We start from the raw sequence: 16588 nt of genomic DNA on the forward strand, positions 1-16588 counted from the left end.
ACAGGCACAAGGACTGCGTTGAAACAATGGTTACCTGTGCTGAATAACCTCAAGATCTTCCAGTTTCTCTGGGATTTGCATATTGTTCAACCACTGCTCCTTCTCATCAATCCATAGCTCGCATGCATCAGCTTCGCTAAACATCTTGTACAGAGTGAGGGCATCCTGCAGAGCCTGTTTCCGAAGCCGTGTCAGCTCAGCTAGTTCCTTGTATCTCTCTTCTATTCCAGACAATCTGCTCTGCACATCTGAAGACTCAAACTGCTCCTCAGGAAGGGCAGCAGCTTGCTCATGTAAAGCATCAATGGTGGATCTGTAACTTCCAATTTCTTCAGCTACATCCTTGTGTTTCTTTACTAGGGACTGAGTAGAATATTCATCATGTCCAACATCATTGCTGGACACAATCCTCAAGATGTCCAACATCCAGGCATCAATGTCATCAGCATCGGCCTGGAACTGATGGAAACTTGATGTTTCGTCTAGATTTTTTCTTCTAACAGCAGACAGCTGCTCAAGGTGAGCCCATTGTTCCTGAATATCCTCTATCCGCTCTCTAATTTTCTCAGATCCAAAGTGTTCCTCAGCAATCATCTCTTCTCCTTGCTTGATGGTCTGCAGTAAGTGACCACTCCTTCCACTCATCTCGTCTTCAAATGCTTTGTGTTTGCAAAGTAGACGGATAACACTGGTCAAATCCTTTCCGTAGTCATCAGAAGATAAGATCTGTTCCTTTTCTCGGATCCATCCCTCCTCTTCTGCCATTTCCCAGAAAAACTTCCACAGACGCCTTGACTCCTCCAAACGTGCTTGTCTTTCAGATGCCAGTTGACATAGTTCTTGGTAGCAAAACTCCATATGGGCCACCCGGTCCCGGATAACTTGTGGATCGCAGGGTTTATAACCTACACGAAAAGTCCAAAACAAAGTGTAAATGGATTTATAGTTGCAATTTATTCCTTGAACGTTTAATATAATACATTACAGAAGCACCATATGCCCATTGAAAACTAGACAAAAAAATAAGAAGGTGATCTTTATTATAGGGACTGCCATTAAACTATTTCAATAATAACTGATATTATCTACCTTAAGAAAGCACCTAAGAATAAGCGCTAAAACAAGATTCAAAATGATAATGTTCAGCAATACATACTGAAACTAAACTCTGCTTGATCACAACAGACTGCATAGTAAAACAACTACAGTGTTCTCCCCAGAAAATTTTGCAAGCCGGGTGGCTTTAGGAAGCACCCAGGTGGTGGCAGTGTAATGATAATGAAAAATGTTGAAGGTATTACCCACACGCCAGGACTGGTCAGACCGGTGGTCAGTGGTGTAACACACACTGCTGACTGTAGTGCTCACATAGTGCCTATTCTAATAGGAGAAACAATGGTTTATTTATTATATTACGACTTTGCTGGGCTCCAAGAGCCGGATGGCAAGAAAAATCAGCCAGGGGGAGCACCCGGGAAATAGGTGCTGGGAAGAACACTGAGAAAGCGCATTAGTATGTACTGGTAAAATACAACTTCTAATCAGTACACTAAACTCCTAATTCTGTAAATAGGACTAATGGGATCAGTGTTTTTTTCAGGTAAAGTATTAAAGTCTCCAAATAGTTATATTTGACCTTGGTCTTAAAGACACTTTCATTGAAACGTGGCAATAAGTAAGAATAAGATCAGGTACATCGTGTGCACTTTCCTTCTGTGTTTAGCATGAATCTACAGCAACAATATAGACAAAGTAATTATTTCTATTCAGTAGCACACTCCAATTGGCTATAATTCTGTGATGACCATTTCCATTAAAGTAAGAAGCTCGTCTGGTTTGCTACAGGGTCTATGCCATAAACCACTATCACACCAATGCTCAGTAACATATTGATATTATCTTAATAATGAAGTATTCTACCTAGATTCCTGTTAAGTAACACTTATTAATAAGAAAGATCACTTTCAACAATTACATAGGCATTTTGGTTTTAATCAGACTAACGCTGTAACGAGTGTGACGTTTTACCTTCTCCTCCAGTGGCAAATCTCTGAGCCGATGCATTAACACCCCGCACCCGCTCTGCCTGAATGCCAATGTCTGCCTCTACCATGGCATGTTTCTGTAACAGGTCCTCAACCCCCAGCAAATGTTTCCCGTAATCTTGAGACAATAAAAGCACCTATATAGAAGGGAGGCAAATTCATTACATTAATTTGATAACAGAGTACACATTCGTACAGGGAACAACAAACATCAACTATTTACAATCAATCTTCTCAGTGTGCCAACTTCGTTTTAATTAGCAATACTTCTTTATTGGCAGCATTACAGTAGAACAGTTTTGTCCATGAGACCTTTTTTTGGTAAAGACAGATGCGATTACTACAGTGACCGATGTCTCAATATATTTACGACTTCACAAAGGAAGCCACATTAGAGAACTGGTTGAACCAACAACGTACCTTCATTTCGTCCATCCAGTCCATAATGTAGAGCATCTCTTGGAAAACCTTCTGCAAGCCAAGGTTCATTTCCAGACGCTGTCGCCGTGCCCGCAGGAGCTCCAAGAGGTACTCCCAGAGGCGGATGACGTTGTCCTTGCGAGCAGTGATGCGTTTTATGTCATGGTAGTTTTCTGCTTCCAGTTCTCGTGCCACGGCCACCACCGCCTGCACACGCTCTTCATAAGCGGCAATGTCCGTTTCAATGGCCTCGTGCTTCTTGGTGGCGGCTTCCACAGCAGGGAGGTCAAAACCAAAGTTATCCTGTAACATTTAAAGCAAGAAATACAGCACTATTGCAAAATAAGGGAGATCCTTTTACTACTTGGGATGTGTGAGCAGATGCAAGACTTCAGTGAGGGAGGACTGGCAATTACAGCACCTGGGACCATTATGTTACCATATTAGGGCACATCATGGCTTCTGGATATAGGACCAGGAGCGATAGGCTATCGGTTAATAAGATTAGCTGACAATCACTATAACAGCAAGAAGCTGCAATTTTCCATAGATCATAAAGATAGTCAGAGATTAAACTTGGAACAAGCGATTTACCCACTTATAAAACCGACCAGATATACATATTTGCATATGCCATTAGTATCTCTTAAACGAGGAAAGTTATATTTTAGTTGTTTATCCATGAAATTCAACTCCCTCACTCTAGAAAAAAAAATATCAGAACCCGTCCTTCCGTAATCACCAGCGTGTCCAACTGTGGATGAGATCATACCTGAGACACCAGACGCTGGTTCTCGCTGAGCCAGGTCTCTCTCATAGCTGCCTTGCGATCAAATCTTCGTGCAAGTTGTTCCAGTTTCTCCTGTCGGATCAGCTCATTTCGCAGTGCCAGTTCTCGCTCATGTTCAGCTTTTTCCAGTCTTTCCCAGGCCTGGGCACAAGGGATAAAAAAAAAGTTTTTATTTGGAGATCAAGAATATATCTAAAAAACAAACAAACAGAAGACAACAGCATAAGACGGAGTGAATTGCCAACGCTCATAAAACAGAAGATTAATCTCTAACACATTGCAGCAATCAGCACCATGAACATGGATTTTATTTGTGCCATTCAATATTTCCGCCAATATGGCTGCACTGATCTCTGTAGCCAACAGTACTGTCATATATCTTAGAACTGTAAAGAAGCCCCAAACTTGGACAAGAGGCTCTTGATGTAATCTTTGAGAGGACGTGCTCTTTTCAACCTCTGATGGGGCGTCTTCTTATAAAATGTATTGGGGGGGGTCCGAATTAGCTATAGTAAGAATGTCAGCTGCAAATCTAGTCAGCTAATATAATTTGCTTACTAGGTAAATTGCAGGAACTTCTACGAGTTTTAGCATGCCATGGCAGCCAGTGCTTGCTTGGCCTTTTAGAACTACAAGTGCCAGCATGCCCTGAGACACAGAGCATGCAGGAACACTGGAACGTTAGGATTTAACTGCTTAACCCTAGCCCCACTGTTATCAATGGGGCTGGAGGTCAGTAACTTCTCAGCCAATCACAGGTGGCCAGCAGGTATACATTGCTTGTGATTGGCTGAGCGCTTCCCATTAATTTCTAAAGGCAACACATTTAATAAGCGTTCTGCTCCCACTGAAATGCATGGTCTATTCTGATGAATAGGAACGCTGTCTATTTTGCTCACCCGAGTAAAAATTTCCCCAAATCGCCCAATTTTAAAATAAATCAATGTTTCATAGATTGGAAAGTTTGGGGAGTGAACTGCGAGAGATTTGAACTACTGAACATTATCGCCCATTGATAGATCTTGCCACTAAAAGTGTACACACATAGGTGGAAGCCATTTTGTGAGCTGAGCCAATATTCATGAGAATCAATTCATCGTCATCACTGGTGCATTACATTGTGCTATATTACTCTGTTCATAGTGTATAGGTGGAAAGATTAAATGTCATGTGGCATCGGTGATGGCAGAAAGGGAGGGAACCAATGGTGTAGAGGATTCCACACAAGTGTAAGGAAAACGGAGTTTCAGCTATTACTGTCACTGTAGAGCAGACAGCTGTATATCTGACAAACTACAGTCAGTGTTGTAGTTCAAAAATAATTGGAGAATAGAAGGTTGCTTAGAAGATCTCACTGAGACAATGGGGAAAACCCCAACAAAACACTAATACATAAAAAAATATTTCTGTGTTGCTAAGTTAGCACTTAGACAAAACAAATTCAGTCACAATCCATAGCTAAACAACAAGTGCGGATGTCTGATTTATTTTTTATTTGCATATATCCACATCCTTTTATCACCATGTCTCCTCCACCTGACATCATGTACTGTATTGAAACACCAGCATTTTCTTAAATTCCATGTGACAGAGCGTGTTCTGTCAGCTCTTCATAGCTGGAAGGTTGTCTAATATAACAAGTGTTGGCCTCAGATGGACCAAGAGCAGTCAAGGTCATGTGATGCCTTGCTGTTAGGCGAGCACCTTCAGCTTCCAATAATATGACAGAGCACGCTCTTACATGGAGGCTGAGAAGCACACAGAGTACGCTCTTACATGGAGGCTGAGAAGCACTGAGCCAAGAGAATATACAGAAGTGGAGGTCAGAGAGGATATGGTAATAAGGGGAAGTGGCTAAACAAATACAATTCTAGGCTCCGATTTTCTTGACAGACATCTACAATGTTATTTTTAATTATTATTTTTTTGGAACATAACTGCTTTACTGAGCTTTATAAGCAGAGGGATAACATACAAGGAAACAAACAGAAGATACAGATAAACAAATATGAGCATAAACAGAATATATTCCAATGCCAGGTTATGGGGAGACAGTGGGGGAAGAAGGGGGAAGAAGGGGGGGGATATTCAAAGAAAGAAAAAAAAAAAAAAAGATACAGATATAAAAACAAAAACACAGGGAGGGGAATATTACGTGCAAATAGAGGAATAGTGGTGAGGGAGAGGGGGCTAGGCAGAGGGGAGGTAAGAGGAGGAAAGGGGCGAGGTTACAATATTGTATTAAAAATAGACTTCCAGACTCTTGCTGGTGTCTACCCCAAATGCTCAGCGATAGGTCTCAGTAAATAACGATGTAATGAAAGGCATCACGTGAGAAACTTAAGTACTATTTTACAATTGATTCACCAGCTTCTGTAACCTGCAAAAGGACATAGAGATTACAAGTGTATAAGATGTGCATTGTCCTAAATGCAGCCAACATTTCTGTGTAAATGTCACCTAGAGGGGTAAAGTCAGTAGGATAATGAAGGGAAGTCCCATTACATGTACAACAAGAGACATGCTGCCTGCATAAGATAATCCCAATACTGACAGCCATCCTTCATGTGAGTCATGTGACAAGTGGGCGGGGCTTCATTAAAGAACAAATGGGCAAAATCAGAGTTTAAAGGGCGATTCTTACTTTGAGCAAAAAAAAAAACCAACAAACCCCCAAAGACAACGTACTGACTGACCAGTAACTAACACATCACTGCTCACCTTGTTGATGTCTGAGATGAGTTTGCCCTCGCGTGGCAGGTACACTTTCTGGTTGTTCGCCCGCATTTTACTCTGAATGGTAAAGAGCAGCACTTCCAGGTTTCCTTTCTCTGTAAATCTAAAGCCATACAGAGAGCCAGTTACACCGCTGCGTTGTACATACACGCACCACACACAGCGCCCCACACCTTTAGTATTCTACTAGTTATTTGCCATTATTACAACCGTAACTCATAAACAGAGCTCCTGATTTTCCCAGGACAGTCCCTATATTTTCCCACCCACAATACATATTTTTATTTCCCTGCAATTCAGACTACAAATGAAAGCGAATTAACAGGAAAATTTCCTTTAACTGTTTTATCATCTTTTGTTCCTGGTTGGATTTTATGGTCTGAGCCAACTTCAGGTCCCATGATTGTCCCTACTTTCATTTCAGAATGGCCAAGGATTCAATAATTGGTAAAACAATAAATAAATACACTCTGTCATGGTTTCTATCTATCGCTTTGCTAGTCCGATATGTGTGACTGTAATGAAGCCTTAGGCAGGGTGAGTAACTATGTCCTACATTACTAATGGTGAACCACATCTTCCTATTCCCAAAACACACATCCCTGACAATAGGAGGCATTTTTCTAAAAATATATTAAATAATTTGCATACGCTGCCCCTTTGCCCACTAGTACCCTCGACATGTGTCTAGTTAGCCCTGTGTAGGACCACCACACGGCAGGCAGTTTGTGGGCTGAAGCAGTAACCCGGAGAACGTAGGCTATGAACCCACTAGGTGCGGCGACATAACACAGACAGCGTTCTCTTGATCAGTGCATCAGCCCAGAAACACAACCTCCACATATGTTCTCCATATATGGCTATAATGACCAGGACCTGCCTGAGAGAGACGGACATCATCAATTTGCCACCAATGGGAAGCAAATGATACCATAATAAAGTGCTTCTTGTGACCATAGCAGGGGATCCCGCTAATGCCATAGCTTAGAGTGATTGTTCTCTTACTTTGGTGGTTTCTCCACTGTGCGGTAGGTGTTGAACGCTTGTAGCTGCTGCTGCACACCAACCAGTGAGTTGGCAAACTTCCGATTGTTCAGGATGATTATTGTTTGTTCGATCCACTCAAGAAGGTCAGAGGCCAGGGATTCATACTTCTCAATCATCTTTTCTGTTTCAATTGCATTGTCCAGCACCTGCAAGTAGACGGAGGACTGTTAGCAGACACTTCACTGGGATTTTCTTCGTTACTGCATCATTAGGGCAGAAGAGACTGGCCCATAAAGTGTAGAACTATGTAACTTAAGGCTAAGCTGGAGGATATAAGTGGCCATAGGGAAGCAGCACGGTGACTAAGTGGTTAGCACTTCTGTCTCACAGCACTAGGGTCATGGGTTCAATTCCCAGCCATGGCCTTATCTGTGTGGAGTTTGTATGTTCTCACCATGTTTGCGTGGGTTTCCTCCGGGTGCTCTGGTTTCCTCCCACATTCCAAAAACATACTGGTAGTATCAAATTGACTCTAGGCTCTCTCTGTGTGTGTGTGTATATTAGGGAATTTAGACTAAGCTCCAATGGGGCAGGGACTGATGTGAGCAAGTTCTCTGTACATCGCTGCGGAATTAGTGGCGCTATATGAATAGCCGTTGATGATTGAGGATGATCCTTTACAGTATGAAAACGTCAATTGGCATATTTTAAAATTAAGTTTTGAATCTTGATTTTACACTCCTCTTACTCAACTCAGTACAATAGAATTCTCCACCATTATATGATGTAGCTCGTTAATACCCCTGGTCTGTTGCAGTAGCACTACAGGAGAGCCGCAGTGGAATTTGACATTATGACTAAATGACAGTCAGGTCCTCATTGGATATCTAAAGCACTTGTTCAATCAGGAGTTGGCTGTCAATCCTGAAAATACATCAGATGCCTCCTCTTCCACACCTCTCCAGTAGAGGTCCCCAGTGAGAACGCATGCATTAAATAATGGCGGGGAAGAAACCCCATTTAAGAGAAATAATGAATATTCTTTTGAACCTATGAATGTAATGGATACTTGAATTATACATACATGTTACACTGATGGTTTATACAGGCACTTCCAGTTTAGTGTTCTGTGTGAAAACCACCAACATGGAAGTTCTAACAGCTGATCATCATAAAACTTACCAATAATTACACCAACACCAGTCTGTGAAAAACATGAATAAATAATCTGGCCGCAGAACCTAAGTCTTTGGCCATAAACTATAAAATCCAGGGCAGAAACGAGCCTCACAATGAACACAGAGCTCTCTATGCACAAAGATGAATATGACATGTGGTCTAGTTATGTAACAGTCTTTTCAACGAACTACTGTATTAGCAAATTTCACCCGCTGAGTATAAACCACAGATAACATAAAATTGAATATCTCAAAAGCTCTGGCTGATATAAAAGCTGATGCTGTAACTTACTTTTCCAATACGTTTTCCTTCCACAGCCAGAGCCTTCATCTTTGAGAAGTAATGGTAATATGTGACAACGTAGGTAATGATGGACTTCTCATCGGGATGGTCCACACTGATATCTACAACACAGAACAAGTGACAATTCAGATATAAAAAAAATTTCTTCTGTGACATTTAACGCTTCACAAGTCCTTTCATATGGAACTATTGTAGTATTCATTATTCCATAGTAGATGCGGCACGTAACAGAGAAACTGTCAGAAAGTGACAAGTAAGATCTGCACCATGTAATCAGTACTTTATATAAGATTTCTTGTAGAAGGCGAAATATACATGTATTTTTAAAAAATATTTTATTCAAAAGTAAATGGTAACGCCAATCATCTACCGTTATTTAGGACGCCTAAGCCACCAGATGACCGCTTCCACTGATTAGTCTATGGCATTTTACCCAATACATATAAATATGCAAAAGTGTGACCCACCCCCCCATGTCTAGATATTTTACTGAATACCTGTATTACTTCTACGTTTCAGGTTTGCCTGCCAGTAGATAGTGCATGGTGTCCTATTTATAGTAAAAGTAACTGGTGCACATAGAATACAGTGGAGGAAGGGTGGCCGGAGAGGACGCAGGTCACTATCAGCATACTGTGTTCACTGGGAAAGTGCAAAACACCTTTACAATACACTTCTAAAAACACATTCCCCAAGTCTGAAAGATTAGGGCAACATTTTCCGTTAAAGGCAATGTCAATTCATTTGAGATGAACATTTTTGGGCAGATTTATTAAGAGTGTGAAAAGTGAAGGAGTTGCCCATAGCAACCAATCAGCAATCGATCAATTTCTAGAATCTATGGGAAACGCCTCCACTTTTCCTCTTTAGAGGGTTTGACATCGACCCCTTTATGTTCAGGACAGCACGTATGAATTGAAAGCTTCACCTTCTGGATCGAGAAGCTTTGTGAGGCCCAGGTGCTGCTCCGCAAGGTTGAAGGCATTCTGCAGATTGTAGTGTGCGTTTGACTTCTTCAGTTTATCAAAATCAATTAGGTCTGGCCTGGTTGGAGAAGAGAACATCAGAGGTGAAGTCATGTGACAACACAACATACCATAGAACATATTAAACGTGTTGAGTGATCTATATGAACTTTGTTCATTGTCGGGTAAATTCCGTTACAGAATGAACTGCTGAAACCTGGCCGCTAATTCAAAGTGTTTTCCTTGGATCTTCAACAAATGGTTTAAATTATAAAGTCTATGGTGGCAAAATGACGTAGTACTAGAGATAAATAACAGGAATGAATAGCATACATAATAGCGGGGATAAGGGATATTTCCTGGCATATAATGAATGTCTGTCTCTGAAGGCCTTTAACCCTGACAAAATGTGAACTGCCTACAGATATATTGACTGGAGGAACTCATTAGGGACATTCCTTTTTGGTTTAAGTCAAGGAGCCAGAACTCGCAGCCGACCACACTAGAACTACACTGCTCCATTTAGAATTAGTCTACACATTTAATGGGATAACTTATATTGTAATCATTCCCATGCTCCCTCTCCAAAAAAAAGTTCATTTATCAATCTGTGTTGTCTTTGTAAACTGAGACAGTAACATTTTTAAGCCTGGAGGCCCACCTTGCAGATTTATACACTCATCATATAGCTTAACCCGTTCATGACGAGGTTTAGGGGGTCATCAATCCTCTGTGACCTGTCCACATTTACAGTTTTGTTATATGTTCATTAAACAAATGTATGTTGGTTCTTTAAAATACTAGTACATTTCACAGGTTGTTTTCCATTCGAATATTACACAGGTTAAATGAGCAAAAAATACTTTTTACCAGGGAGGCGGTCTCAGGATTGGTAGATTTAGTGTAATCGGGACCTAACAAGAGCTCACATCTCAGCCACTGCCACATTGTGGCGCTGTGCCTTATAGGCCTGAATGGCAGCAGGTTAAAAGGCAGTCTCACCCCATCTAACCCTGATAATCTACGACAGCAAGCAGTGGGTATAATGGGGGGCACAACCAGATCCAAATGTCCCAAAAACATAACATTAGGGAAAAAGGCAGATACAACGTTCTAAGCTCTTGGGCTGCACTGAGGAATATTAGAACATTGTTTATTAAATGCTTTTCTAAGGTTAGAGTTCCTTTAAATGAGTGATTAAATCCCCCCCAAAAAATAAAAATCAATGGTTTTATATTCCACCTGCCTTCTGAGACAAGTAACCTTCCAGGAACTAACACAATTCAACAAAAGGTTAACTTTGGGGAAAAAGCAAAACCGGGAACAGAAATATTTGTCTGATCTCTAGTGAACGCTACAAAATGATTCAAAGACTGATGTCCAGATATTGCAGCCCGTGCTTTGTTATGTCCGAGGCAGATATTCAGAAACTATTTTAAACTGTAGATGAACTCTGACAGACGTCGTTTTACAACGTATCTAATAAGAATTACAATTCATGCTCTATCAGTAATGCTCCGCTTTGAAAACACACAAAAGAAAATCAGAAGAATTAGGTCAGCATTCAGGAAACATTATGATCATAATAAACGGAGCTGAAGACAAATCAGAAAGACAACAAGCTCAAAAGATCTGCTGGTCACCGTGAAATCGCACACACTTATAGCGCTCTCACCTGTGTTTATGAATGAGTGCATTGAAGGCCATGCCGTCCCTCCAGCTGGTTGTAAAGTTATGTATATTCACATTCGGATACCTGAAATACAAACAAACGTTACTTATGAGATGTGCACAGATAGAGCAGGACCCGTCACATAGAGCAGTCTTTCTATTCAGCATCAGTGACACAATGATACACCCCAACACTGCAGTGTATGGCAGCATTGAAGCCAAGTTCCCAATCTCACTCATGACCAAGTCTACAACCCGTTATGGTCAGCCACAGCCACCGCTGCCCAGTTCAGACGGCAGTATTGTATTTAGGTATTTAGGTTTTTGGCAAATTTTCATTAGAGAGTTTTCGCTTTGAGACTTGGGTCATTGTGTAGTTTAGAACTTTAAAATCCTTTGTGTCTTGAACAGTGTTCACAAAACTGTAGTGTCACCCATGACTTTATACAGCAATCCAAATCCTGCCTCGGGCTTGTTGCATGTTTATTTGTTGTAATACAAGTGGGATGAAAAATAGCTCCAAACACTAAATAAAATACCAGTTATTTACTGAAAGAAGCCCAGGGGGTAAATGTATCAAGCGGAGAGCTTCTGGCGGGTTTCAAAATTGGAGACCTGGCCCATAGCAACCAATCAGGTTCTAGCTATCATTTTGTAAAATGTACTAAATAAATAACTAGAATCTGATTGGTTGCTATAGGCAACATCTCCATTTTTCAAACCTGCCGGAAACTCGCAGCTTGATAAATTTACCCCCAAGAGTGTAGAAAGCCATAGTAACCACATCAGGAATGCGACTCGCTGTTCAACCCCATAAAGCAGTGTTGGCTAACCTGTGACACTCCAGGTGTTGTGAAACTACAAGTCCCAGCATACCTTTCCAGCAATAAGCTGCTACTTGTAGTTCCACAACACCTGGAGTGTCATAGGTTAGCCAACACTGCCATAAAGCAAAATGACCTTTATAAAGGTCACATCTGTCAGTGTCATACTGTAGAATCATCATATGGAGATAAAGGTGTCGCACTCCTGCATGACCGCATCCCTCCCCAACCTTGTGATGTGAGGAGCTGCGATGAGGACAGGATCCATTTTGCTTGGCTCACTCCTCGACATCGCTGAATCAGTGATAATATAGGAGTAAACCACCGCTGGTCCTGAAGTGGTTAATTTGCACAAGATCACCGCCATTTGCTGGTTGGTTGCTATGGGTTACTGCACATGTACACTTGTAAATAATCCCCATGCAGCATTTTATCTAGCAATGCTGACTCAGAGTAAACAAAGCCTTATTTTGTGCTCTGATGTGTGAATACTTAAAACCTTAATAATAGTGCACACACAAGAATTAACCGCACACTGGATTAGCAAACGAAGCTGCCAAGAGTATGTATATTTCCTCACACATTTCACAATCCTGGTTATTTTGCCAAATAAGAGTCATTTGCGCTCTGAGGTAATCCAGTTAGGGAAGGATATGTTTGTAGCCAGAGCAATTGTTTTTGAGAAAACTCTGTAAGAAGATCTTTTGTGGTAATCTTTTAATCTCCACTCACCCAGCTGTCTTCATCTGGCACCACAGAAGCAGTGCATCCTTAGCGGACTTCTTCTCTTTGTTGTCTTCCGATTCTACACGAATATCTTGGATCTAGTATAAAGAAACAACACAGTCGGCAAAACTTTATACATTACTGCAGTATATGTATTTAAAAAAAAAAAAAAAAAAAAATTAAACAACTTCACCGACACTAAATCTACCCATATTTGAACGAAAATTAACAGATTCTCAACAAAAATGAAAACAATGGATGGAACTATTTTGGCATGTACTATTAGTCTGAGGTAATAATTGCAAGTAAGGATAAAAAAGACAAGTATCTATGTGAAAAAAACAATTACTTAATCCCTTAATGTCCACCTAACATAACAGTATTTCTATGCCCCATTCTGATGGGACATAGAAATACTGTTAGGTGGGCAACAGGGTGCGGATTTACGAGCTAAATGATTGGTGGCCAGACTTTTATTCAGGATATGATCTCCACATGTTATTGGGTGGTTGATGTTCCAAAAATGACTACTTAATTTCCTCTTTAGCCCAACTCTGGATCATCACAGAATTTGCTTGTGGGAGTTTAAGGCCTAAATCCTCCTTGGACCTTCTTTTATGGGGCCTGGGGCCAAGCCAGTATACATTTTCCTTCCTTCCCGCTTTTAACTCATTATGTCACTTTTGGAACACAATTTCCCCCCCCTGGATGATTCCCTCAGCTTTCACTACTTGGAACTTGAACATCAGCTAAAGCTCAGATTCTTGAATTATCCAATATTTTTGGGCTACCTGCCTGATTTCTCCGAGCTACAGTCTATATTTCTCCTTCTCCAATAAATATTGTCAGCAATTCCTTCAAAAAGTCAGACACTTTTACCACATCCAATCCCGCATTGATATTCTATACACCTATGTAACTACTCAATACAGAGATTCTTTAATAAAGAACAAAATAAAAACCGTTATGTATGTTTGTGCTTGGCCCTATAAATTCAGAGCTTGCACACGTTTAATATATTTGGTGTTTAAATTTGTGAAATTCCGCATGTCTAGGGTGGATGTGCAACGTGCGTTTTACCTGGAACCGGAGGATGATGGTCCAAATAAGGCCAAGGGTCAGTCTGTGGTTTCCATCAACAATATCATGTGACCCCATGTTTTCCAGATGGACCCTTTGTTCCTTCAGGAACTGCAGAGCTTTATCCACATTCTCCAGACAATGGATACGCATTCTTCCCTTGGTGGGTTTGGGCTATAAAAACAATGTAAAAGAAAAGATTATACAATACGTGTATAGTAAGGAACAATAGAGATACAATTAAGACATAGGAATAAAAACAAAGTGCCATATGTGAAGAGACAAATAAATGGAATATAAGCATTTGTAACAAAACAAGCCTATAAGCCTACTTGGAAGCCTTCCAGTTATGTGTGGATTTTGAGGAGTAATTATCTCCCAACCCAGACTAATACCAGGAGATCAACCACCCGTTTTTCCCTATTACGACAGGTCAAGGCACAACATGGGGCCCTTAAAAAAATAAAAAAGCAAAAAAAAAAAAAGCAAAAAAAAAAAACCCAAAAAACAACAACTTGGAATAGAAGGAGATCAATACTTTCTACAAGTCATTAGTTGTCCTCCACTAAGAGACAGTGTTAAGTATCATTATATGGTCCGATTCTCACCCCTCCTCCCCCGCAAATTTGAACACTTCCATCTATAAGCACAGATACCCCATCACACGACTGTTCAACTGATACAAAAAGTGCCCCTCCATGGCAGGCTTGGGCAACATGCCCCGGAAAGAAAGACTGCAGACGGCTGGGACATGTAGTTCTACATCAGCTATAAATGTTTCCCAACACTGCCGAAAGAAAGTTTGTGGCCAGCTAGTCTTCATAAACAATCAAATCCTCTATTGTAGCATGAATGTTTTTATAAGAAATCAGAACTAACTACATAATCTTGTAAGGTCTACAAGGTCAGTGCAGACTGGGAACACTCAGGAGCCTGCATCTGAATACCATGGTCCCTCACAGCCTGGCCCTGCGAGTGATCAATCACTATTTTGAGGACCATTTAGGCTGCAATCAGAGTGCCATGTACTAAGGGAGACAATGCCACTGCCCTAATAAAAAAGTTACAACAATTAGACAACTACCCAAAGTGAAAAGCCTTACATAGCACTGCACTTAATAATCAGCAGGGTGCAAAATGCATTATTTTCAATTGTTTTCATTCATTGCAACATTCACAAATATTCCAGAGCCACAGAAGGGTAAAACTATTTAGCAAATACTTGTATGGGTCAATGCAAGATGGATCATTATAAAACACATCAACAGTCTGTGCCTCCTAAATCCCTACCATGGTTTAGAGTGTGACAAGGCTTCTGCAAATTATGGCAATGGGAGCTACTGCTAGAACTTAAACACCTTACAAATGCAGGACTAATTGCTCTAGTGCAAAGATAGTCATTCAACTTTCTAATTAAAATAAATAAACCATATCTAGTGGGCTCCATGACATACGTTGGGTCACTGGGACATTGTAAGCAGAATAATAGCGTTTTGTTTTTTGTTACTTAAAATAAGCTGCTCAAAATCAGGATCATTGGTGCACCTATAAGTAGTATATTCTGGGTGTCAGGGTGATATAGTCTGTCTAATTACCCACATATATGTTATACGTGGGACATGTGACACCCAAGCCAGGAGTCACTCAAATACTTCAGGGCTGATGGATGGTTAGTATGTGACTGAGAAAGGTAACAGTGCAGGAACATTACAAAAAACACAATTTCCCTAATACTAGAAAGATGTTTGATTTGCTTTGAAGACCAACTCTTTCACAACAGTATTGCACAGCTTTAGGTTCCAGGGCAGAAATAAGTGAAAAGGATCATGACACATCCAGGGGTTTAAAAGAATAATATATCCACAAAATACAGCTTGATTCAATCTGAGAAATTATAATCCAACCACTAACTATGTAAATGTTCTCATTGAATGACAAATTGAACGTTATTGGAAAAATGTGTTCAGCCAGATGAATTTAACTGTTCTATACAACATGTAACTTCCTGCTATGCGATGCAAGGCCCTTACAGCATAAAGCCAAGTATTATGCATAAAAAGGACCATTACAGACATCTTAAATTCTGACACATTCCTGAACTGTTTACAGATATGGCTTTAGTATCTGATTGTTGTCATTTATTCCTTATATATAAACATTGATACCAGTGAAAGAAAAAAGAAAAGTCTCGCCCCAGTGGAAGAGGCAGCAATTAGTTTAGTACCAGTCATAAAAACTTCCACCCCTACTTATCCAGATTCATGTTACAGTGAATCCACTGGGTACATTGATGTAAGTTTCCATCATACCATTGCATGGAGAACAATGCACCTGTCCTTGAGGTTGGAGTGCCTGGAGAGAGTGCGGAGGTCCACCAGTCAGGGGTCGGCACTAGATCAGTGTTGGCTAACCTGTGACACTCCAGGTGTTGTGAAACTACATTTCCCAGCAAACCCTTTCAGCAATAAGCTGCTATATATTGGCAAAGCATGCTGGGACTTGTAGTTTCACAAACACCTGGAGTGTCACAGGTTAGCCAACACTGAACTAAATTACAGGTTCCCTCACTTTGTATTAATATACTTAAATACTGAGCTTTGTGCAGCCAAGATTCAGGAGCACACAACATGAGAACAATGGGTTAATACTCTGCTTAACCAACATGTCTCAAGAGGATGAATAATGTATGTAATATGCTAGGACATGTGGCAACACCCACTGATAACAGCCTGTATTTTACAATCCCTTCATGTTGCACAGTGACCAGCACTAGTGGGAGTAGTAACGCTGTCTTGTAGGAAGAACTGAACTACTGTCAGATTAATGGATGGTGTCCGGGAGAGAGCATTTGTTGTAATTGAG

At 40.7% G+C, this 16588-nt stretch overlaps 1 protein-coding gene across 2 annotated transcripts in view; it reads right to left on the reverse strand.

Moving 5' to 3' along the window:
* The window catches only part of SPTBN1 (spectrin beta, non-erythrocytic 1), a 128272-nt gene that overhangs the window by 32062 nt on the left and 79622 nt on the right, over window positions 1–16588 (reverse strand). For both annotated transcript variants that reach the window (XM_075204047.1, XM_075204049.1), the window contains 11 exons: window positions 13727–13900; window positions 12653–12744; window positions 11101–11181; window positions 9389–9504; window positions 8449–8561; window positions 6997–7184; window positions 5977–6094; window positions 3238–3396; window positions 2466–2768; window positions 2029–2182; window positions 35–905 (listed from right to left, as the gene is read on the reverse strand). In XM_075204047.1, the coding sequence (XP_075060148.1) occupies window positions 35–905; window positions 2029–2182; window positions 2466–2768; window positions 3238–3396; window positions 5977–6094; window positions 6997–7184; window positions 8449–8561; window positions 9389–9504; window positions 11101–11181; window positions 12653–12744; window positions 13727–13900 (2369 nt within the window). The remainder of the gene's footprint in view (window positions 1–34; window positions 906–2028; window positions 2183–2465; window positions 2769–3237; window positions 3397–5976; window positions 6095–6996; window positions 7185–8448; window positions 8562–9388; window positions 9505–11100; window positions 11182–12652; window positions 12745–13726; window positions 13901–16588) is intronic.

This window comes from Mixophyes fleayi, chromosome 3, assembly GCF_038048845.1.
Source record: "Mixophyes fleayi isolate aMixFle1 chromosome 3, aMixFle1.hap1, whole genome shotgun sequence".
Lineage (NCBI taxonomy): Eukaryota > Metazoa > Chordata > Amphibia > Anura > Limnodynastidae > Mixophyes > Mixophyes fleayi.